Genomic DNA, 27240 nt, shown 5'->3' with positions numbered 1-27240 from the left:
AAGGCGGTACTCAACCTCCATCCAAGTGTTCTTCAACATTTGATGAGTGACAGAGCCACATGCATCAATAATTCTTTCACGGAGATCATTGAGGTCTTGCACAGGTGTTTTGTAAACCATAGTCTTCACATAACCCCAAAGGAAAAAGTCCAAAGAAGGCAAGTCTGGTGACCGTGGTGGCCATTTAATGGGTCCACCCCTCCCAATCCAATTCTCAGCTAAATTGTTATTAAGGAAGTTAGTAACACAACGGGCATAATGTGGGGGAGGGGCATGCTGCTGAAACATGTACCCATGAGGTATACGAGGTACAGCATACTGTTGCAACATTTGCAGGTAACTTGCACCTGTAACTGTAGCTTCCTCAAAGAAAAAGGGCCCAATTATGGAATCTCGTGTCAAACCACACCACACATTCAACTTGGGGCTTTCGCGTTCATGTTCAACAATTGCATGGGGATTCTGCTCACCCCATATTCTAGTTATGCCTATGCACTTTTCCGGAAATGTGGAAGGTACCGTCATCTGAAAATGTTATGCATGTCAGGAATTCACTGTCATCATCAATGAGTGATAGCACTTCACTAGCATAATCAAACCTAGCGGGTTTATCACTGCACTTTAGTTTCTGAACAAGCTGTAACTTGTAGGCTCTAAGCCTTAACCTTTTATGTATGATATCATGCACAGTAGAACGTGGAATTTGAAGTTGAGAACTAGCACGTCTCACAGATTTACGCGGGCTTCTCTGGAAAGCTTCCTGAACTGCAACCACTTTATCCTCACTCACACGCTTCCGACCACTACCTTTCTTCCTCAACAAAGACCCTGTTTCCAGCAATTGTTTATGCCATTTAACAATGTAATGACGTTCTGGTGCTTCCTGTCCATATTGTTGCCGGAATCTTCTTTGTACCGTTACAGGAGACTTCAATTCTGCAAACCAAAAGCAGCACTCAACTTTCTGACGAACAGTAAACTGCGCCATTGTACAGACTACTCACGAACAAAGCCGCGCATGCACTTAATTATGTTACGATTTTTTTCCCTTCTGGTAGTAAAAAAAATTCCTTTCTTCCCTCTTCCAAATAAACGTTATTTGACATTTCTATCGTTAACGATTGTTGAGTTATTTAAATTCTTTATTGGTATATTTTTTCTCGGACACACTGTATTGTGGATGGAGAAGATTAATTGGTGATACTGATAAAGCATATATGAGTATGTATCAATTTATCAGTAAAATTGCCATTAATTTTACCAATCTGACATTTCTATAAATATGCTGTAACTTTACATATTTTTTTTTATTTTTATGAAGGTAAGACAGAGCCACGATAGCTCTGTTGTTAGGGCATCTGACTACCATGCGAGAGACCCAGGTTCGATCCCTGGTGGGGGAGAACCGGGATTTTTTCCACCTGTTCAAGCAGCTCCGGTGCCCACCCAGTACTGTATAAAGTACCTGGAGGAAACTCTGGGGGGTAAAGGCAGCCAGGGACATGGTGCTGATCACATCACCCCCACCTGCGGCCGTGATCTAGAAAGTGTGGGGCCCTAACTCCACACCCCCTATACGCCTTCATGGTGCAAAGCACAGGGGAGCACTTTCCCTTTACTTTACCTTTTTATGAAAGTAAGACTGAACTCTCCTCTCCCATACAAAATACCTGGGTAAGCCACTTAAAATGTACTATATGTAGCAATATCACATGTTTAGAGAGTTATTTAGTCTCTTACCTTTTGCAACAGTTTCCCATAAATCCTGTACTTCAATTCCATCTGTAAATTGTCAGGAGCTTCGGACATCAGCTGTGGGTAGAATTCACCTTTCTGCCTCATCCATAGCAGCTGTAGATACTTCCACACGTTCTTTACCAACGCTGGAGACAAATCACGGTCTTTCAGATATTTCTGAAAATGAAAGCACACCGATATACAGTGTTATGTTTTGATTCATATTGCAAACATGGTAAAATATAGCTACTTATTTGTATAAAGTTATAACAATTCCATGTTACTTGTGAACAAATGTTTTAATTGCCTGATTTTATGTTCCCGGATTTTGCATTTTCCCACATTATACATTCACTATTGAAGGTCCCAACTGAAAATTGTTACAAAACTTTCCTCCATTTTACATTTTTCCACATTTTCCTTTTTTTTTAGCTTCATCCCCTGAAAAAAGTAAAATCGAGATTTGTACAAATGTACAAGTATGAAAAATTTGCCCAATACATGCTTCCCACTCGTTTTGCCTACTCAAATTTCCTGACTTAAGGTTTTAGAATTACTGGGTAATGTATTTAACTTACTTGTCCTCAGTTTACACTATATTCTTGTGTGGAAATGTAAAGCTTTTTATTTTATTTACTTTTTGTCCACACTGTGGTCATGCTGTCTAAGGCATCAGGCTTTCGGCTCATGCTACGAGATGGCTGCTGGTTCCAATCTCCTGAGGAAAGTGTAACAACATTTCCCCTGAGATATCGGCCTGTGTATGGGATGGGTGGCCACCCACCATTGTGAGGGAATTGGGGAGCTACGAGTGAGTAGCGTAACCTGGTCATGGAAACCTACAACAACGACTGGGGGTTCATCACCCTGTAACGCAGGTCTCCCACCTCTTCTTACAGACACTTGCTGTAGCCAACTACTGTTGACAAATATGTAAAAAAATAAATATTCACTGTAAAATATTTAAACTCTGTAACGTTTTAAATATATTTTCAATTTTCTGAGTTTGTTTTTGTTCTAAGTCAATTTCCCTGACATTATTAAGTCTAAACCTATTTCCCATAGTTTTCCATGGTTCAGTAGGAATCCTGCTGAAGAACTAAAGAAACGAGATGCCCATATAAAATATTCATGGAGCACAAGTTAAATAAAATATCCAAATAATATGTGCAACCACAAGCGAATACTTACTAACTTGATCAACAGATAAAGAAATGCATATTTAACAAATCTCCTTCAAACATTTTTATTTTGCAAGTAGCATCTGAAGATACTAAATAATATTCTGAATACAACTACTATCCGTTAACAAATAAGGACAAACTTCTCCATGTATCATATCAATGAACAAGTTGTTTAACAGGTCAAAAGCTTTTATACAATGCAGTTTGGTTTTTAATATTAACATTTTGTTTATACTTACCAGAAGCATGCTTATGTGACTCTCATATCTGGCCTTTGTGTCCATAGCAGCCTCAAGAATGGAGGTAATGATTGCAATAAGCACTACGAGAGCTAATCTGAACACAATAAACATTACTATGGTGTATATTAGTTCCCAAGTTTCAAACGGCAACAGGTCTGAGTATATACTACTGGAGAGAATGTTCACTATGTTGATTACTGACAAGAAAAAGCACTCGCTGTTTTGCTCAGCTCTATACAGATCTGGAAAGAAAATAATGTTTATTATGTTATTAAAAAATGATATACATAAATACAAAAACAAAAACCTTTTGATGGTGTGTGTTAGTCATGGCAGTCGGAAGGAGGGGGGTTTGAACTGGTCCATTCATCCCTCCCACTTGGAAATTAGTATGGTTCATTTCAAGTTACAAAAGAACAGAAAGCTTGTAATTTTTATTGTTAACAACACAAATACAGTTCAATTACTTTGTATTTGAACAGAATAATGGAGAAAAATGCATTAAATCGAAAGCATTGTATACAATAGAGTAACCACATTATGTTTTCATATTCTACCATTTAAACCAAACAATAAATAGTTTCACAGTTTTCAAAATTCCAAAAATTAGAGTTTTGTATCAGCACTCACACAACACAAACACTATTACTAAAATGTCTCCATAACGTTTTAAGCTTTTTCTAGAACAAGGTGTGCAAAAGTTAATAGCAAAATAGAATAACTCTGTGTTTCAGTATACTAACTATGAAATTTAAAAATAATATTAAAAAAATAGTAGTGTTTGATATTTACTGGTGGATCGAGTAGAATATAATACTAATAATAATAAAATTGAAATGAAATTATTTTATTTATCAGTTGATAATATTTATTTTATAACAATAATCTTAAGCATTATAGCAACAATTATTCCTATTATTTCTACTATTCAAGTTTTATCAATGGTCTAACACCACCTTGCAAAAAAATTTCTGGCGATTTATTTTACTTTGCTTTTCTGCCATTTTTGGCTAATCGCGAAGATGAGGATGAATGGTGATAAGATAAAATTGATGAAAGGACATTCACAACAAAAATGGACAGCACACAACATGAGCCCCGCAGAGGATCATTCTGGTCGTGGGCCCACGTGCCAGAGCCTCATTAGCCTGCAAGAAGCAGTTACCGGAATGTACTGTGTGAAAGAGAATTATTTCTCTTGTAGTCTACAGTTGTTACAAGCATAAAAAAAGTGAAAGAGAGGTTAACTTTCGGGTGCCTTAGCAGAACCCTCTACGGTGTACATTCATATTGCATACAATGATAAGAAGCAGTAAGTTTACTCATGACAGTTCTAAATATTGATGTGGTTTCTTGCAGCTCTAATCTATAAAATGGATAAATTGTAGAAACTGACCAATATGAAAATTATGCCAATACAACAAAACACAAATATAAAATTTAACTCTGATATAAAATTGCAAATGTTCCATGTAGAAGCTGGTGTTTTTCACTTCCTTACTAATGTACCGGGGTGCTCAAAAAAATGTATACACACTTTAAAGCATGTCATACATGCGATACGCTTCAATTCGTGTTGGCTACGGGTTCAACATGTAGTACTATTGTTCAGAAACAGCAACAGATAGTGTTAGCATTTAGCGACGCGATGCGCTGCACAATGCAATGCGCAACGCGATGCAGTGGAATAAGTTGTGAAAGTGTATGCAAACATCACTGTCACTCAAGGTGCGAAAAAACATTCTGAAGTGGTATTGGAAGTTCGGGAATGTCTATGAAGTGCAACAACAATGGAGACAGGAATATGGAACTGAACTGCCAACATGTCTAAGCATTCCTTGTTTGCACGATAAGTTTGAAAGGGAAGGAACAGTGCTGGATATGCATAAGGGATGATCAGCAATCCCTGTGGCTACTCTGGAACATGTCATCAGGAATGTACAGCATCGTGTGCAAAGGTGTTTCCAGGCTGGTGGTTTGCAGTTTGAGTACTTATTGTAATTGCATGCAGAAACTGTGTCTATGCTGTAACTTTTCCCTTCGTATTGTTGTAATACTGACAATAATATAACAGCTATTCCATTTTAAAGTGTGTGTATACATTTTTTTGAACACTCCAGTATTTAACTGGGCGAATGAAATAGGCTTCATTTTAGAAAAAGAAACTGCTAAATTTATATGTTTACTGTACCACTGAATTATGAATGTGAATTATTGTTTTAAGTCCTATTTATGCACAGATAGACTAATCACGAGTCGACCTACAACGTAAATTTGGATATGAACCAACAGGTATTGAATCTGGGACCCCTTGATTACAAGTCAATGAGATTAGTTATGTTGGGCAATACATCGTCCAGATGATATATCACGATATTGAAAAAAATATCATCCAGGCTATTATATAAACTAGACGATATAGTGTCATGATATTTTGGCAATATACAACCTCTGACAATAAAGTTCGGTGAATGATCCTGAATATCGAAAGTAGACGAATTCTTAATGAAACCTACCTTACTGTCCTTCGAAGTACTCCCAAATACAAGTGGGCCACTTGTTAGTTTGTTTACATATTTTCACATGGCCATATCTTCGTTCCTATGTGCAGTAGATGCATGAGACCAACGGCGTTGTGTTTCTCTGCGTGTGCTCTTTTATATTATGCATGTTATTGTATATCGTTCCATTAAAAAAAATATGACTTTGCTCCAGATGCCCCATTTGTCGATATTTTTCGACCCACCCTATACCTCCGATTTACGAGCCCCATTTGATATTATTGTTTCCCGCAAACCTCACATCGTTACTGTTTCGGGTTTCTTCGCTATTTCAGGTGGTACTTTTAGGTGCCTCACGCGGTATATCATGTTGGTGATATATAATCATATTTTGGCGATATATATTGTGTTGGCAATATATAGTTATGATATTTTGTGATCTATATCATGGAGAAGATATATTGCCGATATCACAATATGGAAAAATATATCGTCTATGATGATATATCGCGATATCAAATTTCCAATATCATGCATCCCTAGAAGTTACCACTATGCCATCGGGGAGGTCACCAAATTACAACAAAAGTTCAGATGTATCTCTCTCTTCTTCACTGAATTATGCCTTCAAATTCACAAAAATAACAATGAAATAATAGATTCTGCCACAAAATTGCAGGATATTTAAATAGATAGATTTGTAAAACTATCAGCAATCAGAGAAACAATTTATCTGTCCGATTCCAAATAATTTGTACTATTTCATTTTATTTCCCTATAGGACAAACTTGACTATCAAAGAGAATGTAATTATCATTTAAAAATTAACCTTTTACACGCCGAATTGTCTTTGGATTTGAAATTAATGAGTTGATCAGTAATTTGTCTCTCTTTGGTGTACATTAAAGAGAATTATTAAAAAAAATTGTTATTTTTTATTTTCTCTATATGTAAACTGGAGTGTTCCCAATTGGGAACATTGGCGTTTCATGTGAAGTATTATTACAGAGTTTTCTAATTATAATTCAACTGGACCAGCATGTTTTCCGTTTATATATTAGCATAGTAAATGTACAGAAATATTACATATAAGCTTACAGAGAGTGAGACAACATTACAACCTTCAAAACACAAAATACTAATACAAATAATAATAGGATAACATAATTGTATAAAAATGAGAAAACATCATTGTGCAATTTTACTCAAGGAGAAAAGGATTTGTTTTATTAAAAATGTAGCAATACCAAATTTTAAATGTATGTAGTTTACACATTTGAAAATAAAAAAAAAATACACACACACACACAGAATGTCCTGAACTGGTGATAAGCCATGGAAAGCTGGGAAGCAGTGCAAATGCATATTTCTTGCACACTCGCGACATTGTAGGCGAGCATTTTTTCTTTTGGCAAAATGCACACCTTCCTTGTCCTGCCTCAATCAGAAAACGATCATCTGTTTTCCTCACAGACCCTGGGATTTCAAATCGTGGTCCTGGCCTCGAAGATGTTCATGGATTTTTGTGAATGAGGACGGTAGCTACTTCTCTTCGAAATTCCAAGTGATTCTTTGAACTCTTCCCATGAAGTTCTTGGTGAATTTTCCAGGCTGCAACAACTGCCACATTCAAAGCATTGGAAAATAAATTCCACCACCATTTTTTCCCTCGCAGCTGAGGTCTGTAGCTGGACAGCATACGGTCAAAGACATCGATGCCCCCCCATTCCTTTATTGTACTTTCATACTAAGTGAGGTTCAGGGACATCAATCCTCTTCTTTGATTGGCGAGAGTACCACTTTGCTGTTCCTAATTTCAAGTGTGTGTGGTAGTTGTATGCCAAGGTGACTACGGAATTATCATTCCATCTACACATGTAAATATGACCATCACATCGAAAGTCAAACTCTCCTCTTTTCTTTTTCTTCATTTCATTTGTGGGTACCAAGGGACATCTACCAGTCCTTCCTTCTCGTACTGTACCTATTGCTTTGAACCCCTTTATTTTAAGCTCTTTCAGCAATGTGTATGAGGTAAAGAAATTATCAAAGAAAACTTCAACTTGCAGAGGATTAGTGACAAAATTCAATAAGGCTATCACCACTCTAGTCCCAAGTGGTGAGTTAGATTCATCTTCTTCCTTTCCTTGATAGATTTTCATAACATAAGGATATCCATATCACTTGAACTAAGAGTCCAGATTTTGAAACCGAAACGAATCGGTTTTCCCTTTATGAACATCTTGCAAGAATGATGCCCATAATAGGGAACCATTGATTCGTCGATGCTGAGTTGTTTATGAAAAATTCCATATTGCTGAAGATTGTTGTTTAGCTCTTCATATAATGGTGAAATTTTTCCAAGTTTATCACCTTGTTTCAATTGAGTATTGTCCATAACGTGGAAATATTTCTTTATATCCCGAAACTTCTGCCTGGTCATCGCAGTTGGGACAATCAGTACAGTCACGTCTTCTGCTGTTGACCAGTACATATCTTCCCTTGGAACATTGTGATAACCGCTGATTAGAAGCAAACCAAAGAACTGAGCTATGTCATGTTTGGTGAACGACACAATTTTGCCCTTTTGAGCTACATATAGGCATGTCATTGAAGAGAGATGCTCGAGGTATGTCTCTGGTAAAATTTTATGAAACAACTCAATAGGTTCCAGCGACAGTAATTCTGGGTGTTTGTCGGATAAGCACTGAAATGAATCATCGCAATGGAGCGAATTGTTTTCTATAACCGTAGACTTCTTCCACGAAGGATGTCCTACCTGTTTACTTGATGCCCCTTTAGCCTTTCTTGATGTGGTTGGCTGAAGAGACTCCGGAGTAGATTGTTCCACGTTAGTTGTGACAACCAATTCACCACACACATCTGAAGGAACCACTTCTTCCAAAACATTGTCATCAATTTTTTCCTCATCGGTAAGATCTGCAGTTTCTTCTGGAGGCAACTGACAAATATCCACTACATCTCCAATGTCTTCAGTATCGTCATCTAAAATTTCATTCAAATACTGAAAAGTTGCTTCCAATGTTAGGAAACGATTCGATGCCATGTTGTTCGTACAAATGTTGTTGAAAGACTGAATTTTATAACAACGAGACGGCATAAATCAACAGAAGCAGCTAACAGAACGTGGCACAAAACACGCTGGGATATTTGTTATACAAACAATGTAAAAACAATTATTTCAAATGTACTTGTAGCCCTCAATAAGCATGATTTTATTTCCATTGTTGATCAAGTTACAAAACAATCTTGCCTCAAAACTGTGAGAGGAAAATTTCTCTTCAGTTTTTTGTGCGAGTTATTTGTTGTCTGTAACCATTGTTCATGCAAAACGCCAATGTTCCCATTTGGGAACATGGTAATATACTTAGGTCCAGACTAATAGAAATCAATGAAAAACCCATTCTAATACATTTCATGTAATACTAGCATTATGTTCTGCCCGATATTGTACAGAGTAGAAAAAAGTAATTTATTAGGGTGTAAATAAAAAATATATAATGTTATGAATGCAATTTTAACCATTTTTGTGTAATTTCATAGTATACTATCCAGACGATAATAATGAAAATATTAATTAAATGTTGTTAATAGTAAATATACACCCTAAATTAATAGATGAAACAAGAAAACTTTGAAAAAAAAAATTTCAGTATAGTTTTAAATTGAAAATTAGTTGATGTTCCCAATTGGGAACATTGGCAGGTAAAGGGTTAAGTAAAGAACCACTTACTTGGTTTGTAGATGTCTGTGTTATGCTTGAAATAATGAGTGTCCAAGTACACTTCATCACACTCATAAGGATAGTTTCGAGTCTTTGGTACAAACCACAAGAGAGCGCAGAACTCGATAAGAAGCGATATCCAAACACACGCACTACAGCATTTCAGGAATAAAATATTCACGTTTAATTTCCCCATGTTGTTTTTGAAATACTTGTACATATATACCTGTAATGAACACAATGTATGTGTAATTTATTACAGACATGTCTTAAATTCAGCACCCAATTAGACCCAATCTACAACCAGGTTTTCTTGCCTCGCGATTAATGCCTCATGGAGACTAACCAGAGTATGGACACCTCCAGTACCACTCAACATGGTAGATATGTTGAGGACCCAGGTGACTATTATTGAATGTCAATGTTCAAATCTGGACCTAAAGTCTGCCCGGCCCAAGAATTGACTTGAGGAAACCCAGACTTTCTGCCTCCAGTTCAAGGAGTGAAAAGCAGTGTTGCAACAGGTTGTTACATTCCTGATTTTTGTCCAGTCATACACGACACCTCTTCTTGTCAACATGCCCCCTTTGCTCACATTTCAGGGAGAGGCAGGGAATCGGAGTCCCATTCGCGGCAACCATTAGGCTTCGTCGTGCTTGGCCACCTGTTTCAAAAACGACCCCAAACGAAAAACTTGGCACTGCAGAATACCACGAGAATTCCTCCTCACCAGCAACTGGACAAAACCGATTGGTTCAGCGGTTCATGTGGCCCTCCATGGCTTTCGACAGAAAGAACAAAAATATAATTTCCAAGTCCATTCTTTGGCCGGAACCACTGTAGACACTTAGGTGCAATTTGTTCCTAATACCAAGTTGGAAACTCAGTTAACAAATTATGTAATTAACAGAGACCAAATACCAAAGACATTTTTTTTTACACTTCAATGCTCATTAGACATTACAAAAATAAAATTAACAGCATTTTCAATTTATTACAAATAATGTTTGCTTAAAAATGGAGAATATTTCGGTAAGAATTGAAAATAAAGTGCAACAAATAACAAGTGTGGACATTTGGGAAATTTATTTTAGCTCTTGGATATGAAAAGAGGCTTGGGTTTTTGGAAATACAAAGGCTGTCGCAGAGAAGGTGAGACTAATTCCTGTATAGGAAAACAGCGACCTCCATTGGCTAGCAAATGGACTAGGGTGAAAATTTAGTTCATTAGCTGCCGATTGATACCAAAATGAGAGCAATAGGTCAAAAAGTCTTGACTGTGTAGCAGTTAAAAGACAAGCATGTACATGGACCCCTCCAAGAATCATGAAAATGAAACAAAAAAAAAATTACAAACCACAAAATTTTTATTCAGAATCAGCCATATCGAGTAGACGTACATCTTTTTCAAAATAGGCACCATTGACAGCTAAGCAAGCGTCCATATGCTCCTGCCACTTTGTGAATGTCTTTGAAAATTCACCGTCAGGTAACAAACTGAAGAAAATTTGCGCTGCGGTGATCACTTCTTTGTTCATCATGAAATGACGACACGTAAAGCGGCCTTTAAAAGTGGAAATAGCCAAAAGTCGCAGGCTGCAAGGTCCGGGCTGTATGCTGGATGTGGGAAAATTTCAATTTTTCTGTTCGTCGCGTAATCCTGAAAAGCCCGTGCGGTATGCGGGCGTGCGTTATTGTGGTGCAATATGAAGGAGTTCTTCAAATGCGGTCTCTTTTTTTGCTACGTGCTGGCGCAGAGTCTCAATGACTCCTTGGTAATACTGTGGCTCTACTCAGTCTGTCTTGATCGGCATATGCCTGTTGAAACATTGCATATGTTTCCGCAGCACTTTTCCCTAAACGCCAACAAAATTTTATGGCATGTTGCTGTTCATCTTGAATACTCATCGCGAAAAGCAATGTTATATACAAAAACCTGGAGGAATAAACGAAACACGTTCCATGTAAATCAACACAGTTGCTCACTAAAGTGGTTTCGCAACATGTGACAACTTGCTACGGAAACAGAATGAGTCATCCTACACAACACGACTGGTGTCGAAACCATAGGCAGTGTTGCCAAGCCAGGAAAAAATCTGTCTCACCTTCTCTGCTACAGCCTTTGTATTAGGTGGGAAGTTACATTTTAAATACCACACCTAAAATTAGTATTAACGGACAAGTTCATGAATTACAAGCTTCATTGTTTATTGTGTGCAATAAGACTGGCAGAGCATCTGAACCTTCCTACTAGATTCATAACTAGACAATTTTGCACTCTAAATTTATGACAAATGATGTACATATAGTATACCACAACAAGATGAGTGTCTTTTCCCCTATTGATGGCCAACTGTGAGTCAGTAAGTTAACTTGGCATTTCTGATAGAACCAACATTTCAAGTAGCCCAGGCCCCTCTGGCTAAGCCAGTATCTTTCTGCTTATTATTGCAGACATCATCATAATACTAGGAATCCACTAGATCATCTGCTCACATTAAAAACTTATAATGACAAAAATAAACACTTGAATCCTGAAACTATTTGCGGTGTCCAGACTCGTGAAATACAGCTAACTCTGTTGATGCATCTTCTAAGTTCACCAGCAGTAAACAAGAGTGGGCCTTTCTATTCAGTGCTCGCCTCAAATAATTTCCAGTTTGATTTGTGTCATAACTGACCCACTATATATTTCTTAAATCGAATTTTCGCATAGAATATAATATTGGGCCAGGATCATTGTTTATTGTGTGCAATAAGACTGGCAGAGCATCTGAACCTTCCTACTAGATTCATAACTAGACAATTTGCACTCTAAATTTATGACAAATGATGTACATATAGTTTCATGGTGTGGTGCTAAGCACAGGGGAGCACTTTACCTTTACCTTTTAGAAGTAGTACCAACTTCCAAAGAATTTCAGGGAGACAAGATTGATAAAACAATATTCTATACATGTAAATATATATTATATCTGCTCCTTTGGATGAAATTAGGGGACAAAAAGTGCCTTCCGACTATGATATAGGGTACCCATATACAGAGGTAGACAAAACTAAAAATAATTCAGCAGGGCCGGCGCTAGTCATTTTGCCGCGATTGGTGGTGGCGGCAGACGCCTCTCCCTTTCAACTGTCATTACCCAGCAACGGGAAATTGAAAAATAAATATATTTCTAAGTAAAACATCAAACTATAAAATAAATAATGAGACTTGTTACACTATTTCAATATTATTATTAAGCACAAAACGATATCTCGCTCGACCACAGTGAAATTTTGAAAAAAGCGACACTAATTTTATATTATTATATTTTTATGAAAACTCTCTCTCTCTTAAATGTATGAACAAGTATTAGGAAAGATGAAGGCTTGACTTCATATGTTTACCGTTGTAGGTATGTGATATATGATTGGATCTTTATAATGTAATATTCCCGGATCTCCCGCATGGGTGATGTAAGGTCTGAATTCTTTCCTGCTTTGTCCCCACATAAAGTAGCTCTGGGGTTCACCCAGCCTCAAATTAATTACCTGTGGGCAACCCTGGGAGGTATAGGTATAGGTGGCTGGAGAGTGGTGCTGATCACATCACCCCCTAAATGTAACTTCATGACATGGTGCTATATGCACAGGGAACTTTACCTTTACCTTTGCATGTAATATTCTCATCCGTATAATGCTATTTAATGCATAAAATCAGTATGATGTTTAAGCTGCTCAAATCTTTCTCTTAGAGCTAAAATAATCGTCTAGGACCTGGTAATAAAAATCAACTTTGTACTGGTTTTGTGGATCAGCAGTTACATCATACGGAAACTACTGCTTCTTTCGATTTCGGCCCTGTACAGTGTTTCCTATCTTTGGATCATCTATATCTAAATTTGATGCCAATTCTTTCTCTTCAACCGCAGACACCTCCACGAATGGAGGGAGGAAGGCCCTACCAGGCTGCCAAGTGGCGTCTAAGAAACTTTGAAATTTTTCATCACTCATGCTTTTTTCAAAGCGCTGATATGTTTGCAAGAAATCATCTAACACATCGTAGATTAATGTTTTGAAGATATTTGCTCATTACATTACGTGGAATCTGTTTTCCCAATTTGTGGCACTGAGTGGTTTTATAGTGATACTACTGATATGTTCCTTCAAAATGGTGGGTTGGCATATATTAACTTCCAAGTTATATTATATTATATTACATTATATATTTAATATAACTTTCAAGTTTTCAATAGGTTTCATTTTATTTCTTTCAAATTTTGCCACCCTGAAAATTTGCCACTCTGGGCGGTGGCACAGTTTGGCCCCCTTCCACCGGCCCTGTAATTCAGGCACCAGCCCTTTTGTCTCAGCACCAAGTCTTTTTCTTTTTTTCAAATACGGGCAAAGAAAGCCATGGACTAACTAAGATAAGCTACGACACGTGATCTTAAAAACATGACTGGATTAAAAGTAACCTTCCTAAATGGCATGTTAATTATTTGGATTTAATGATACATGATATATGGATTTAATGATACATGATATACAGAAAACACACTAACATTAAAAAACACATACTGTACTTGTTAATTAAAAAAAATGAAAATTTCCGTAAGCAAACTCTAATTATTAAAAATATATTATTTTTTTAACTTAATGTAAAAATTCAGTTGCCAAGTGAAAATTTTCTGTTACCATGGCAACTGGGCATCCCGTATTTTTCTACTCCTGCCCATATATACCAACACCCCACCCATTAAATCCATGCCTGTGAATTTAATGAGGGGAAAAAATGTGTGTTTACCCCAGAGGGAATTCCAATAATAAATCTAGATCTATGAACAATATGAACTTTTGTTTGGAGATAATGCACTTACAACGCGAATTAACCGATTGCTCATTAACATGGCAGCTAACGACATCATCAATTTCCTCGGAAACAACGGGGCCAAGCCTTCAAAAGGCAGCACAGACAGAAGGTCCACTGCAAATCCTGTTGGGTCCTTGATGTATCTATCATGAGAAACAAACAAAGTACACACAAAATTATGTATCAAAACTCTGATAGATTGATAGGACATGGTTACAATTAAAACCTGTGTATTAAAATTTACAAATACACATTCTGAACCATTTTAAAATAGTTCAGTTTCCCAGTATCGGCATATGGAATATGTAAGAGCATTGCTATCAGTTTCGGGTCAGTCCTAAAGAAAGTAAACGACAAAAAAAATCTTAAGTGTTGCCAATTCTGAACTGCCTAAGATTGGTAGTGCTCAATGTTCCAAAATGCTACCCACTACTAGTGATATCCTCACTAGGGCTTAGCCGATACGAATACCAAAGTTTCAACCAATATCAGAAAGTAGGGATGGGCCGATATAAAAACTTTCACCGATACAGATAACTGATATTCTACCGATACGATATACAATTCCAAATGATCCTTGAAGAGCCTGAATGGTTCATTGACCTTCTGAATAAATGTGTTTCCAAGGGACTGTGGCAAAAGAAGTTGCATATTTAGACATGGGGCATTACCCCCAACACCCCCTATACGCCTTCATGGCATGGTGTTAAGCACAGGGGTACACTTTTCCCTTTTTTTTACTTTTTAAAAAAGTAGGGCATGAAGATTATCCATAAAAATTATAACAAAATGGCAAATTTTGAACTACAAGATATTTATAGATATATTGGATTGGTAATTTTACCGATATCCCTATATCAACCAATAGAGTATCGATTAATCTGTCCCATCCTTATCAGCAAGTATGGGTTCAATTTTATTTACAGATACTGGTCCATACTTTTCGAGCCCTGCAAAAATGCTGCAAGGTGCTTTCACAGTCTCTACTTATCCTAGAAGTTATGCAAATTTTGAAATTCCTAATAATTTCTCACCAATATTATGTGAAAAGCTGTAGTTTGTTATTACTAGAGGCCAGTGGCAGCAATTGGGGGAGGAGGCAGTTGCCCTCCACTTTTTGCCACTTTACTTTCACACTATGCTAGACCTTGTGTATCAAGGGAAAGTAAACTGTTTCCCCCCTCCCCCCAGTTTAGGAACCCAATCGCCGCCACTGCTAGAGGCACATATTTTTGGTAAATAAAAAAAGCAAAATTTCGGTACAAAACCAGAGTCAATTTTGGGTTCAAAAGCAGTAAGTATAATACAATTTCAGTGTTATAGGGGTGAAAAATCTGACCAAAAGCGGTATATAAAAACGACATTTTGGTTTTAAAATTGTGAACATAATCCTAAATTTGATTTAAAAACTGCGCTTATTACAAAATAAACATAACTCTTCTAATAGCACATTTATGTAGTTACCAGAGTACAGTATTACGTTTATTCCTGTATTAAGGGTCCATTCTTGTTTCTCAAATATTTACAGCAGAATTAATCAATTTTCCGTGAATTGCATAACTCACAGGATAATTCAAACTTCAGAAAGTGTCGCGTCTGTAAATAAACTCTAAATTTCGTGTTTAAGAGTCTATTTCGCATTTTACAGTTCATTTCGCATCATTTCGTGACAAAACAGGGTAGGAAAATGTGCCTCACACCTTTCAGAAACATTCAAAATTAACGTTACAATGTGTTATTTCACATTTTGTGTTTTCGTCAAAAATGAAACATGCATGCATCTAGTTATTACATACCATGTATTTTAATAATCTGACATAATTCTTGAATATTTTGAAGTACATCTCTAGTAAATGGATGCTTAAAATACTTAAAATTGGAACTGAATATTCACCCACTAATATTAATCAATATTTTGAACAATTTTTAATTGTTACGATTTTCAAGCATTGGTATTGGTGGGAATACAAGAGTATGGGTATCTGATTAAGCTATACCAAAATTGAGCGTTGCAAATTCTCAAAAACTTACCTATGGCGGATTTTCCTAATATCAGTGATAACTTCCCCACTCTCATCTTCATATGAAGTTCGAAGTGAAACATAAATTTTTAGTAAATACATACTGTCTATTATGTATGCAACTGAATAGTATTCAAACTCACTAGTTCTGAATGCTGGGTGTGCCATGAAAATAACTGTACTTATATATGCAAGAAAGAGATCACTTATGAAACTCCATACTTTGAATGCTCTGCTCTGATGGTTGCATACCCAATAATAGACTTTCCTAATCCTGAAAGATTAGAAAAACCTCATAAATGTACATAAAACGAACAGGTTCTCCTTCACTACTTTCCCGCAAATGCAAAAACCATCATAAACTCAGGGTGTCTACCATTTCATAACAAAATTCCCTGACTTTTCTGGACAAATTCATTAGGACAAATTTTGTATTTAAACATGTGTGCAAGAATGTCACTATATTTTAACGGAGCAACACCATTAGAACCCCACTTAACCAAGTTATTAGAATATTCACTTGTTATAAGTAATAATGAGAAGGTAAACTTAACAGAAATTGACTGTTTGATATGAGTCAGGGATGAGCTTTAACATATGGACTTAGGTTAATGAAGATTCTATTTTTTATACAAAAAATAACAATAAAAAATAATAAAATTGTAGTAAAATTTTGTAATATATGTCTTAAACCTACACAACCCAAAAATTGCAAGAAGAAAGTGTCAAATCCCAATAGCCACTTAAAGTAGTAATTTCTATTAATTCAAAACATGGCTCCTTTTCCTGGAGTACTTAATACAAAATTTCTACTGTAACTACCGGCAATACTCAGTATACCAAACTGAAGTATAGTTTATCCACAACAAATTAAAAATTTCTTGGTTGTCCTATCCTTCTTTGTTCAAAAACCTTCTAATGCACTACTACATTTTTTTAAAAAGAAAAACAGTTACTGTGACTTTTCCGGAAAAAGTAAATTCCTGACTTTTCCAGGATTCCCAGACTGGTCGACACCCTGAAACATTATCACAGAATGAAACTTTTTTTCAAATATAATATTGTAACTTACTGAAATGTTATTTGACAATTTACTCCAAATGTAAATACCCTATCACAGAGCTATCAAGTCATCTTCTAGTACCATAAGCTAAAGCTACTAAAGTTTTACCAATGCTGATAAATTGGCAGAGCTTCAGTAGTCCAATTGGTAGAGGATGTGACTGATATGCAGAAAACACGGGTTTGATTCCTAGGTTGTGTGATCTCAAATATTGTGCTGATCACACCCCTTCTGTTATGACAAAGATCAAGAATGCATGGAGCCCTATCTTCATCTTCACAACATAGTTCAATACACAAGAGATCTCTTCTGAAATTCAGTTAACACACAGAAGCACTATTGTTACAAATATGTAGTTTATGCAGAAAATTAATCCAGTGATAGCATCATGTAGTTTTTATTATTATTATTATTATTATTATTATTATTATTACAGATATATATAACTAAATGAGATACTATACCTCTCTACTGCATATTGAAAATGTGTTAACTGAAGCTCAAAATCACTGGATGAAACCACATCAAGTTCTGTTTCTGTTATGTACGATGACTCCTCAGACTGAATGTAATCCTGTAATTATTCAATTATTAAATTGTAATAAATAAATATCTAGGCACACAGAGATAATTTCTAATAACTTCCTTCATAGCAATTCATCTAAATCCTTTAATTCCTGTTGTTACTGCTAATTATTATGGCTGCAGTAAAATATGCTCGTATATCTGGGGAATTACATCTAATGTAGCTTTCATTCTGGTATATTTTATATTAATTTGTATTATAATATCAATGTGTAGTCAAAACTTATATAACATGTTTATTGTTGTCATGCAAACGCTTTTTTTTATGAACGTAACATTTCAGAAGTCATGGTCCTATCATACACTGTAGTTCTGATATCCTTATTGCATCTTCAAATAATATAAAGAATTAAAACACTAAAATAATCTTATTATATGTTTCATAAGCACATGCATCAGTTGGGCAAAGGGGGGGGAGAATTTTTTCTATCAAATCATTAAAAATTAACAACCTACTTATATACTATGTAAACAAATAGGAGGGAGACCATAGATGAAACTGGATATATCTGTTTGATCCTGAAACTAAAGAAATGAGCAAAACATCGACCCATTCTTCATCATCCACTACCAAAAAGGCTAAAAGTCATCCATCAAGGTCATGTTGTCTGTGTTTTGGGACCACATTGGTGTGATATTGACTGATTACTTACAAAAAGGGGTTGTGATAACAGCAGCATACTACAGGGACTTGCTTCAAAAGTTACAGAATGCTTCAAGGAAAAAGATGAAGTTTGCTATCAAAAGGTGTGTTGCTGCACGTGCACACCATGCTGCACACAGTCACTCCTGTTCTCAGTTGCGGTTATGAACCTTTGCACCATCCACCATATTCACCTGACATTCCACTTCCTGATTTCTACCTCTTTCCAAAATTGAAGAACCACTTACAGGGAAGACATCTAAAAGATAATAGTGAGGTCATTACTGAAGTAGAAAATGTTTTTCCATCAATTCTGCAAACTTCTACAAAGCTGGTATTACACAACTGTTCTGTAGAAGTGTGCAACCATAGAAGGTGGATATGTGAAGAAGGAAGAATCAGTGGATGACATTTCAGCTCCTTAGGAATTTGGAGCATAGTGAGGGTAAGAACGTTTTGGCCTCCCCTTGTATAGGATCAGTAAAAAATATGGGTCTATACAGGTACAATTCTCACAATATGCAAATGATAAGGAGATTCTTGAAGATTTTGAGTTGGTGTTTTAAGTCCACTTTATGCACAGTGAGGCTAATCGGGACTGGACCTACAGTTTAAAGTGGGATCCGAACCACTTGTGCCTCCACCGGGTATCGAAGCCGGGACCCCTCGATTACAAGGTAATGACGCTACCACTGCGCCATGGGGGAGGCCCTTGGAAGATTTTGATTGATTCAGTTTCTTTTAATGCACTTTTCTGCCACTTCTGACTAATTGTGATATGATGAAATTGATGAAGGGACACTCGCAAAGAACACCCATGACCAGGATGGGATTCAAACCTGGGACCCCTGGCATCGTAGCATGCTTTGCTAACCACTCTGCCATACGAGATTCTTGAATAGAATCTCTGCTCACTCTCAGGGTTAACGTGGCTGAAATTAAATAAGTTGGATGTATTTTGAGATGACAAAAGGAAAGGAAGTGATCAGAGAGGTGCACATTGAGGAAAGTGACACAGGAGCAGCGGTGTCTTGTGATTGGTTTTGGATTTTTTTATTTGGTTTATTTTACTTCGCTTTTTGTGCCACTTTTGGCTAATTTGCGAAGATGGGGATGAGTGATAATATGATGAGATTGATGAATGGACACTCACAAACATACATGCCCAGGCTGGGATTCAAACCCGGGACCCCTGGGGTCGTAGCACGATGTGCTAACCACTCCACCAAGGGGGGCGGCTTGTGATTGATGGCAAGATTCATAAATGCATAGACAGACTTCCCACGATAAGAGCCATTACCATTAAAATGTCCCATCTCTTACTTCAAAATATTCATGCATTCACATAACGAACAATTGGAAACTTAAAACCCCTGTTATTTAATCACAAAATCCCATTTTGTCACATAATATTGGTACTGAATTATTGAAAATTTCATATTTTACATATTTTCCCAGGGTGCCTGAACTACAAAATGTACAAGTGATTAATTCAGACCTAATTTTAACAGAATCATACTTCAACATACTTACACAAGACAATGGAGAATGGCTTTTAAATAGCAACCTCACATGGGGATCATACTTGAATACTTGGGTGTATACCTTATCTGGCATCTCTAGCAATATGCAATGAGACCTTGCTTTTAACGTCACCCCTCGTCTTGAAGTACTTTCTGCATGGATGTTTCCTATGAGACTGTAAGGAAGAAATTAATATTTAACAAATATTTCCAAACTATCAGTAGCATTCCAAATATTGGGTAGGAATTCTGGATGGTTTCTTTTTAATATGCATTGGACTCTGAGGAAGTTCTATTTTCAGTATTTTCCTAGTGTTAATAATAATTTTACTATGTAATGTTCATAGCAATTGGTAAACAGGAAATCACGGTGAAACGATTCTCTCAGGCTATCGCCCAGATGAGATCTGGCAGGGGTTACAAGCTTTTGAGAACTAAGGTTGCTCTCATTTTAATGGGTACAAGATGAGAGTGACGTTACTGCCACTGATGCCAATAATCATACAGATTCCCACTGACACTGATACTTAAGCACTGTAAGAATTTAAAAATGTCTAAAATATACATAAACTTTAATATGCAAGTATTCCATTGCAACTATACAATATGAATCTGCCAGTTTTACATTAAAATATTCATATTCTCATATAAGATAATCAGAATATTAAAATAGAAGTTACTTAAGTCACTAAATAAAATCTTTCCACATAATACTGATGTAAATTAATGAAAGTTATGCAGTTTGCATAATGTTCAGGGTATTTAAACTCTGCGAAAGTGTCACGTAACATTTTGTAGATCCCACAAGATACCTAAGACTGCAGAAGAATCGGATGGTATCAGTAATTACATTTCCTTTCATACTTTTTGATAATACCACTGGTATCGACCAATGGGCTTAGGTATCAGCTCAACTCTAATAATTTTATATCCAATCAGTAGTGCCAAAAATGCCACATTAGTCCACTGCTACGTAACTATGATATTATCTTAAATTATCTTTACCTCCCATGTGTTAAAGTGCACATATATTTTCCATCTGCTGCTATGACATCAACTTGCCCCTGATCCACTACGTACAGTGAACACTGAATATCGTTGCATTTAGCTATAATACAATCCTTCACATAAAATTTTTCCTTGCACTGACTTGCAACCAAACGCATAAAAGGTTCACTTGCATCTGCAAAGAAAGGTACCTGCAACAATATAAAATGTTAAATAATAGTGGACAGCTACAATAAATGTTGTACAGTCAGCATAAAATGTTCTTGTGGTTGGCAACTGCATTTCTCATGAATTAACCGATTTATTTGACTTGCTTTTCTGCTCCTTTTGCCTTATAACATTTTGGTGTATTGGGATCTAGAAGATGGAATGTACATTGTAGGAAAATCATGAATTAACGTGACAGGACACAGCACAAGCACCACATTGATTATACTGGCTGAGAGTCCAGATACCAAAGACTCGTTAGCCTGCAAAATGCAGTTCAGAGTGTACGAAGCGGAAGTGAGATTGACACTTGAGTGCCTTGTTTTCAGGAATTTACACCCCCATTAATGCTTGCAGTGCACCTAGCTATATTCTTAAACTGCATGCTGCCTGGTATATTTAAGAAAAAGTGGGTTGCCCTGTGTGGGTATGTTGAAATATCCCCTTTGTTTTCATGAATTTGTATTCTTGCTATTTATTCACTTTTTTGACACTATTTTTGATTGAAGTGGTGTTTTAAGTCCACTTTATACACAGTAAGCCGAATCTAGGCTGGATCTACAGTTTAAAGTGGGATCCAAACCACTATGTGCCTCCACCTGGAATCGAACCTGGGACCCCTTGATTACAAGGTGACGAAGCTACCACTGTGCCATCAAAGAGGTGCTTCTTGGACACTGTTGACTAATCCAACAAGTTCTGAATAATTCTTATTTACACTATTACTTATTTTGTAGCATTCTTTTCTGATTTGCAGTGGTTCCAACCATTGAAACACAATATTTAACATTGATCACTACAAATAAATGACTGATAAAGTGAACATATGTTCTCCTGAAATGTCCCATCAAAGAACATATTTATGATGTAACATGTGTAAGAAGAAGAGCAATGAATAGGGAGGAAATTGGAAATCTACATTCTTTCATTGAGATGAATTGAATGCAGTCATGCAAAACAATTTTGGATAGAAGGTGGAGGGAGAACCATCTGCTGAGGCGGTTGCACCTAAAATACATATATTTGAGATACCATCATAATTTTACAAGGAAGGTAGAAAATAGGTGTATTGTATCATAATATTTAAAATTCTACTTAAATATCTAAAACATCATAATTAACTTTCGATGCACAATGCACTCAGCACATTTGTGCTACTTTGTTATGGTTTGTTTGAATTTTTATTTTAAGTCCACTTTATCGGGATTGGACCTACAGTTTAAAGTGAGATCCAAACCACTATGTGCCTCCACCGGGTATCAAATATGGGACCACTTTATTACAAGACAATGAAGTTACAACTATGCCATCGGGGAGGCCCCGTTACTTTATCACTGAGGATTTCCACACAACAATTTACACATGCTCTCGCAGAGTATCTCTTGCCTAGTTATTGATGAAGGCGAGAGGTTAGATTTGTTTCATGTGGGAAAAAAGCAAATTTGGTCACTTACGCATACTGATGCCTATATCTTTAGGCTAATCGCACCAATGGGGATGAATGTTTAGAAGAAACTGATGAAGGGGCACACACAAAGAAAGAACTTGTCCAGGCCACAGTTCACATTTGGAACCTTCAATGGCAAGCTTTGCGAACCAATATAAACTCACTCAGTCAGTGAGACAGCTCCCTTGATGAACTACAAGAACCTCTTATCATACAATACATAGAAATATCCCATCTAATCCACAATTTCTAAAAAAAAAAGGCTGCTAGGACCTAAATTAGAAGCCACTTAACAATACCAATGTTACTGTAAAGGTGTAACCTTCTATCTTATTTCTAGAATGTCTCAAACAAATTTTGCAAATACATAACCATGTTTGCAATCTGGGTGACACCTGTACCAAGATAAAATTCCAGGTTATCAAATTTATAAATATTTCAAGTTCTTACACCATATATTTATCTGAATTTGATAAAACTAACAAAAATGAAAATGGTCTCTCTGGTATTAGAATGACTGTAATTTTAGTTAAATGTCACACTTTTGTTTATTTTACTATAGATGATAGTACACGGTCCCTATTTACCTTTCTTATAGACGACTCGTACAAATAGAATGTCAATTCTTCTTGCATGATTCGAGGCATCACACTAACGATATCTGCAACAACACTTCCACGTTTAGACATCCACATGCTTTCAAAGTACATTATGATTTCTCTGCAAGAATTCAAAAAATTTACAACGGATATAAATTTCAAAAAGGAAAGAGAGCAGGAAGGGCTAATAAGTATATGAAATTGAGAACCAACAAACAGGAAACACCACACAAAGCAACATGAATATTAGTATAGTATTAAAAGGGAGAGTCAAATGAAAACCTTAATTCATTTTCGTTTCTCATATAGTAGATTTCTGTATGTAGGGTTGCACTAGTTTGCTGCATTTTAGCACAGACCTATTGCTGATCTACATTTATTTTCAACTTCGAGTTAGTGCCTGTTTACATTAAGAAGAATACGTCTTTGAGGTCCAAGTGCAGTCACTTATGAGTAGACCTTGGATTTTTAGGTTCTAAAAAGTGTGCTTTTAGGTTCCTAAAATAGGCTCAAAAAATCCTAAAATAAGTTAGAAAAATCCTAAAATAGGTTCTAAAAATCCTAAAATAGGTCCTAAACATCTAAGTTAGGTTCGAAAATTCCTGAAGTAGGTTCAAAAAAACTTAAAATAGTTCAAAATTCCTGAAAAATGCTCATTAGGTATAGTTTCAAACACGTTCGTCATTGAATTTTTTCGTGACCAATCAAAACAAATGCCTCTGTGTGACATAAAAATCCTGTAAAACCTTCAAAAATATATAAAAACCTACAAAAAAGGCTTGATTTAGGTGCATAAACCTAAAATAGGTTCTAACAAGCAAAATGTTTTTTTTAGGAATTATAAAACTTCAGCAGTTGTCGAGTTTATTAACAAAACGCTGACATAACTTATTATTTCTTATATACTTATAAAGAAAATAATAAGTTAAAAAACTAAAATCCGAGGTCTACTTATGAGCCACTGCGAAGGCCTTTCCACCCATCTGCCTGCGAATTAAGGCCATTATCGAACTTTCTCCTCCATTAGTAAACTTGTTGGTGTGGTAAGCATGCACAGAGATATTGAATTGAATTTGCCGAGAAATGTATGTAAATTTTAGGCTGGCAGAGGGCAAGAACTCTTCACTGGTGCAACTGTGTATAGGAGGTGCCATCTTTAGAATGACTAAAATGGTGTTTTGAAGCTCACTTGATTGGTGTTGCAGCTTTGAGGTCATGTTGTAAGTAACAGTTGATATCGTAACAGGTTCCCCTGATACGAGAAATGTAGCAAGCCAGAAGCAATAACCTCCTTCGTCGGCCGTTACTCTCTCAAGCATTCAAAGAATGCTATGTCAGTATTAAATTAATCCTCCTGGTTGATTGGAATTAAGTTGCTGATCAACTGGTATTAGGGAGCAATAACCAGGGAGTCAAAGGAAAGGATAAGTTAGAGAGTAGCGGGCGACATGGGGTCTTTTGCTTTGGATTGAGGAACGAGAAAGATCAGGGAGTTTGAGCAAGCTTGTATAGCGCGATTCTAAGAGTCTTCTCCGAGGAACTATTCATCATTGAATAGACAGGTAATATCCTTCTCTAACCATGTTGATCTAAACTTGAAGATATAAATCCAAATGTTCAGTGTTGTGCTATTTCCATGTATGAAAAGTAACCTCTTGCCCATTACCATTAAGTTATCTGCCAAGAGCGAGTGCTCACCAGTGAGGATGAATGAGTGAGAAAACTACATCACCCAAGCATAATGGTTAAGATTCTTGGTTTGATCCCACGAACCTCACAGTTCGTTACGTGGATGGAGATGCTGGAATTTTCATTCAATTTGAAATAAATGAAAATTAAGAATCTAGAATCATCATACCATTTTTGCAGGATATCAGTCATATTTTTTTTATGCTTAATCAGGACAAGAAAGGATGAAACTTATGATAAAATGTTAAATCAATAACTGTTTACGTACGCATTTAAAATAGTGAATTCATAAGGCAGCAAGAGGTTGCTTTTTTATGCTAAAGGTCAGGGAAAATTATTCTTGCTATGAAAAATGTCGAGTTCTAGCTCAGAGGATGAACTTAATGAAACTCTTAACCAAATGATTAGATTGGCCGAAAGAAGTGAAAATTTTAATTTAGATCAAAGCAGTTCTAGCGCAAGCTCCACGGCCATAAGCAAACGCAGCTCAATAAATACCAGACCACTCACAAAGCTCTTTGAACAGCAATTTAACAATAACAAAGATAACTCATCCCCAATTGTGTCTCCCGGGATCAGCCCTGAGACTGGAACCTTAGCTCGTAATTCACCCACAAACCCAATTAGGAGCATGGCTCTTTCACACTTTGTTCACCCTATGATGCTAGAAAGTATGCAATTTCAGGGTGTAGTAGGGGAAGATATTTCTAAATTTTGGACAAATTTGAGAGCCTAACCATTTTAAGTGGCTGGGATAACGTAAAGAAATTAGAAATGTTACCAGCTTTGTTGGGTGGACCAGCTTTAAGATGGCATGAAATTTGGTCTCAAGTACAGGGAAATCGAGACAGCACCTATGAGGTTTTAAAGACCAAACTTCGCGAGCAATTCACTGGGTCGTTAGACAAACTCCAAATAGAGGAGCAAATTAGATATAGACTACATCGTGAGAACGAGCCAGTTTCTAATTATGTTAGAGACAAACAACTTTTGCTTGTAAAATTAGATCCTAATATGCCAATGCATAAGCAGATAAAACACATAAGTCAGAGTTTGTTACCTGATTACATAAGGGAAACATATAACAAGGGTTATGGATCAGTGCCCGAATTGCTCGGATTTAAAAGCATTCGAGAAGGTACAATATTTAATGAGGCAATGTAAATTGCAAGAGATTGCGTGCAAAGCACAGAAGGAGAGTTTATTTTTTCCTTCCGGCGGCATGCATGCATGCCGCAACATGCATGCCACAGCAGTATATCAAATTTCAAGGGATGAGTGCTGGAACTTGCGATTCAGCATATACACAGGCTAATCTAGATTTGAATGTAAGAGTGAAGTCCTTGCAAGATGAAGTCGAGCAGTTAAAAACAACGCAAACAAAAAACATCGAACCCAGTAGTCCAGCTTCAAGAAACCAGACTAGAAGTGCAATTGGCCAGCCTCACTGTAAAACTAAATCAAGTCATTGAAAAACAGGTAAAGCAAATTAGCACTGATTCAGAAATCCAGAACCATAATAGAGAAAGTACAAATAGAGGTGAATTTCAGAGAAATAACTATGACCAGGGGGGCATACCGGGTTAATACAGAAGAACAAATTACTATAGAGGACCAAGAAATTACAGGCCGAACTTTGAAAATTGCGATAGATATTACAACCAACGCACACAGGGGTGTTGGCACGGAAAATATCCTCATGGATTTTCATCTTCTTCGCCGCAAGGCAGAGGAGAGCAGAGCGAGCGATGTGAAACGCAGCGCAGCAGGGTGTGTAATTATCCAAATTGCACAGAAGATACAGGTTTGCAAAATAGGGACAATTTAAACCAATCATAACTACACATTACAGAGACCAATGTGTAGTGGCCGATAGCAAACAAATAACGGTCTCTACTTTTCCCCAACAAGACATATATACATATAAATGCATGCGTAAGTGGACAGAATCGAAGATTTCTTGTGGACAGTCGATCGGAAGTCAGTGTTTCCAGTGATAAGGGTGTACCTCCAGAGGCGAAACACTTCAAAATTAACACAGCTATTCGGGGGGTGTCAAATCATCTCACATTAAAGAAATTGTTATCATCACCTATTCTATAAATGATCACAATTTTAAACATGCCTCTGCCAATGATTTTTTTAGGGGCCAAAAACCAACATTAGACTATAACAAAAATCGGCTCACGAT

The 27240-nt window shown here is 36.5% G+C and overlaps 1 protein-coding gene across 1 annotated transcript in view; it reads right to left on the bottom strand.

Annotated features, from left to right (window-relative positions):
* The window catches only part of LOC145996355 (uncharacterized), a 151446-nt gene that overhangs the window by 16999 nt on the left and 107207 nt on the right, over nucleotides 1-27240 (bottom strand). The window contains exons 24-32 of the mRNA XM_083132787.1: nucleotides 23349-23481; nucleotides 21105-21298; nucleotides 20110-20275; nucleotides 17813-17922; nucleotides 16296-16559; nucleotides 14272-14407; nucleotides 9419-9635; nucleotides 3161-3405; nucleotides 1741-1914 (exon numbers count right to left, since the gene is read on the bottom strand). Of these exons, the coding sequence (XP_082988913.1) occupies nucleotides 1741-1914; nucleotides 3161-3405; nucleotides 9419-9635; nucleotides 14272-14407; nucleotides 16296-16559; nucleotides 17813-17922; nucleotides 20110-20275; nucleotides 21105-21298; nucleotides 23349-23481 (1639 nt within the window). The remainder of the gene's footprint in view (nucleotides 1-1740; nucleotides 1915-3160; nucleotides 3406-9418; nucleotides 9636-14271; nucleotides 14408-16295; nucleotides 16560-17812; nucleotides 17923-20109; nucleotides 20276-21104; nucleotides 21299-23348; nucleotides 23482-27240) is intronic.

The sequence above is a fragment of the Lepisma saccharinum genome, chromosome 1 (genome assembly GCF_977018435.1).
Source record: "Lepisma saccharinum chromosome 1, izLepSacc3.1, whole genome shotgun sequence".
Lineage (NCBI taxonomy): Eukaryota > Metazoa > Arthropoda > Insecta > Zygentoma > Lepismatidae > Lepisma > Lepisma saccharinum.
This window is presented reverse-complemented; position numbering and strand designations above follow the sequence as displayed.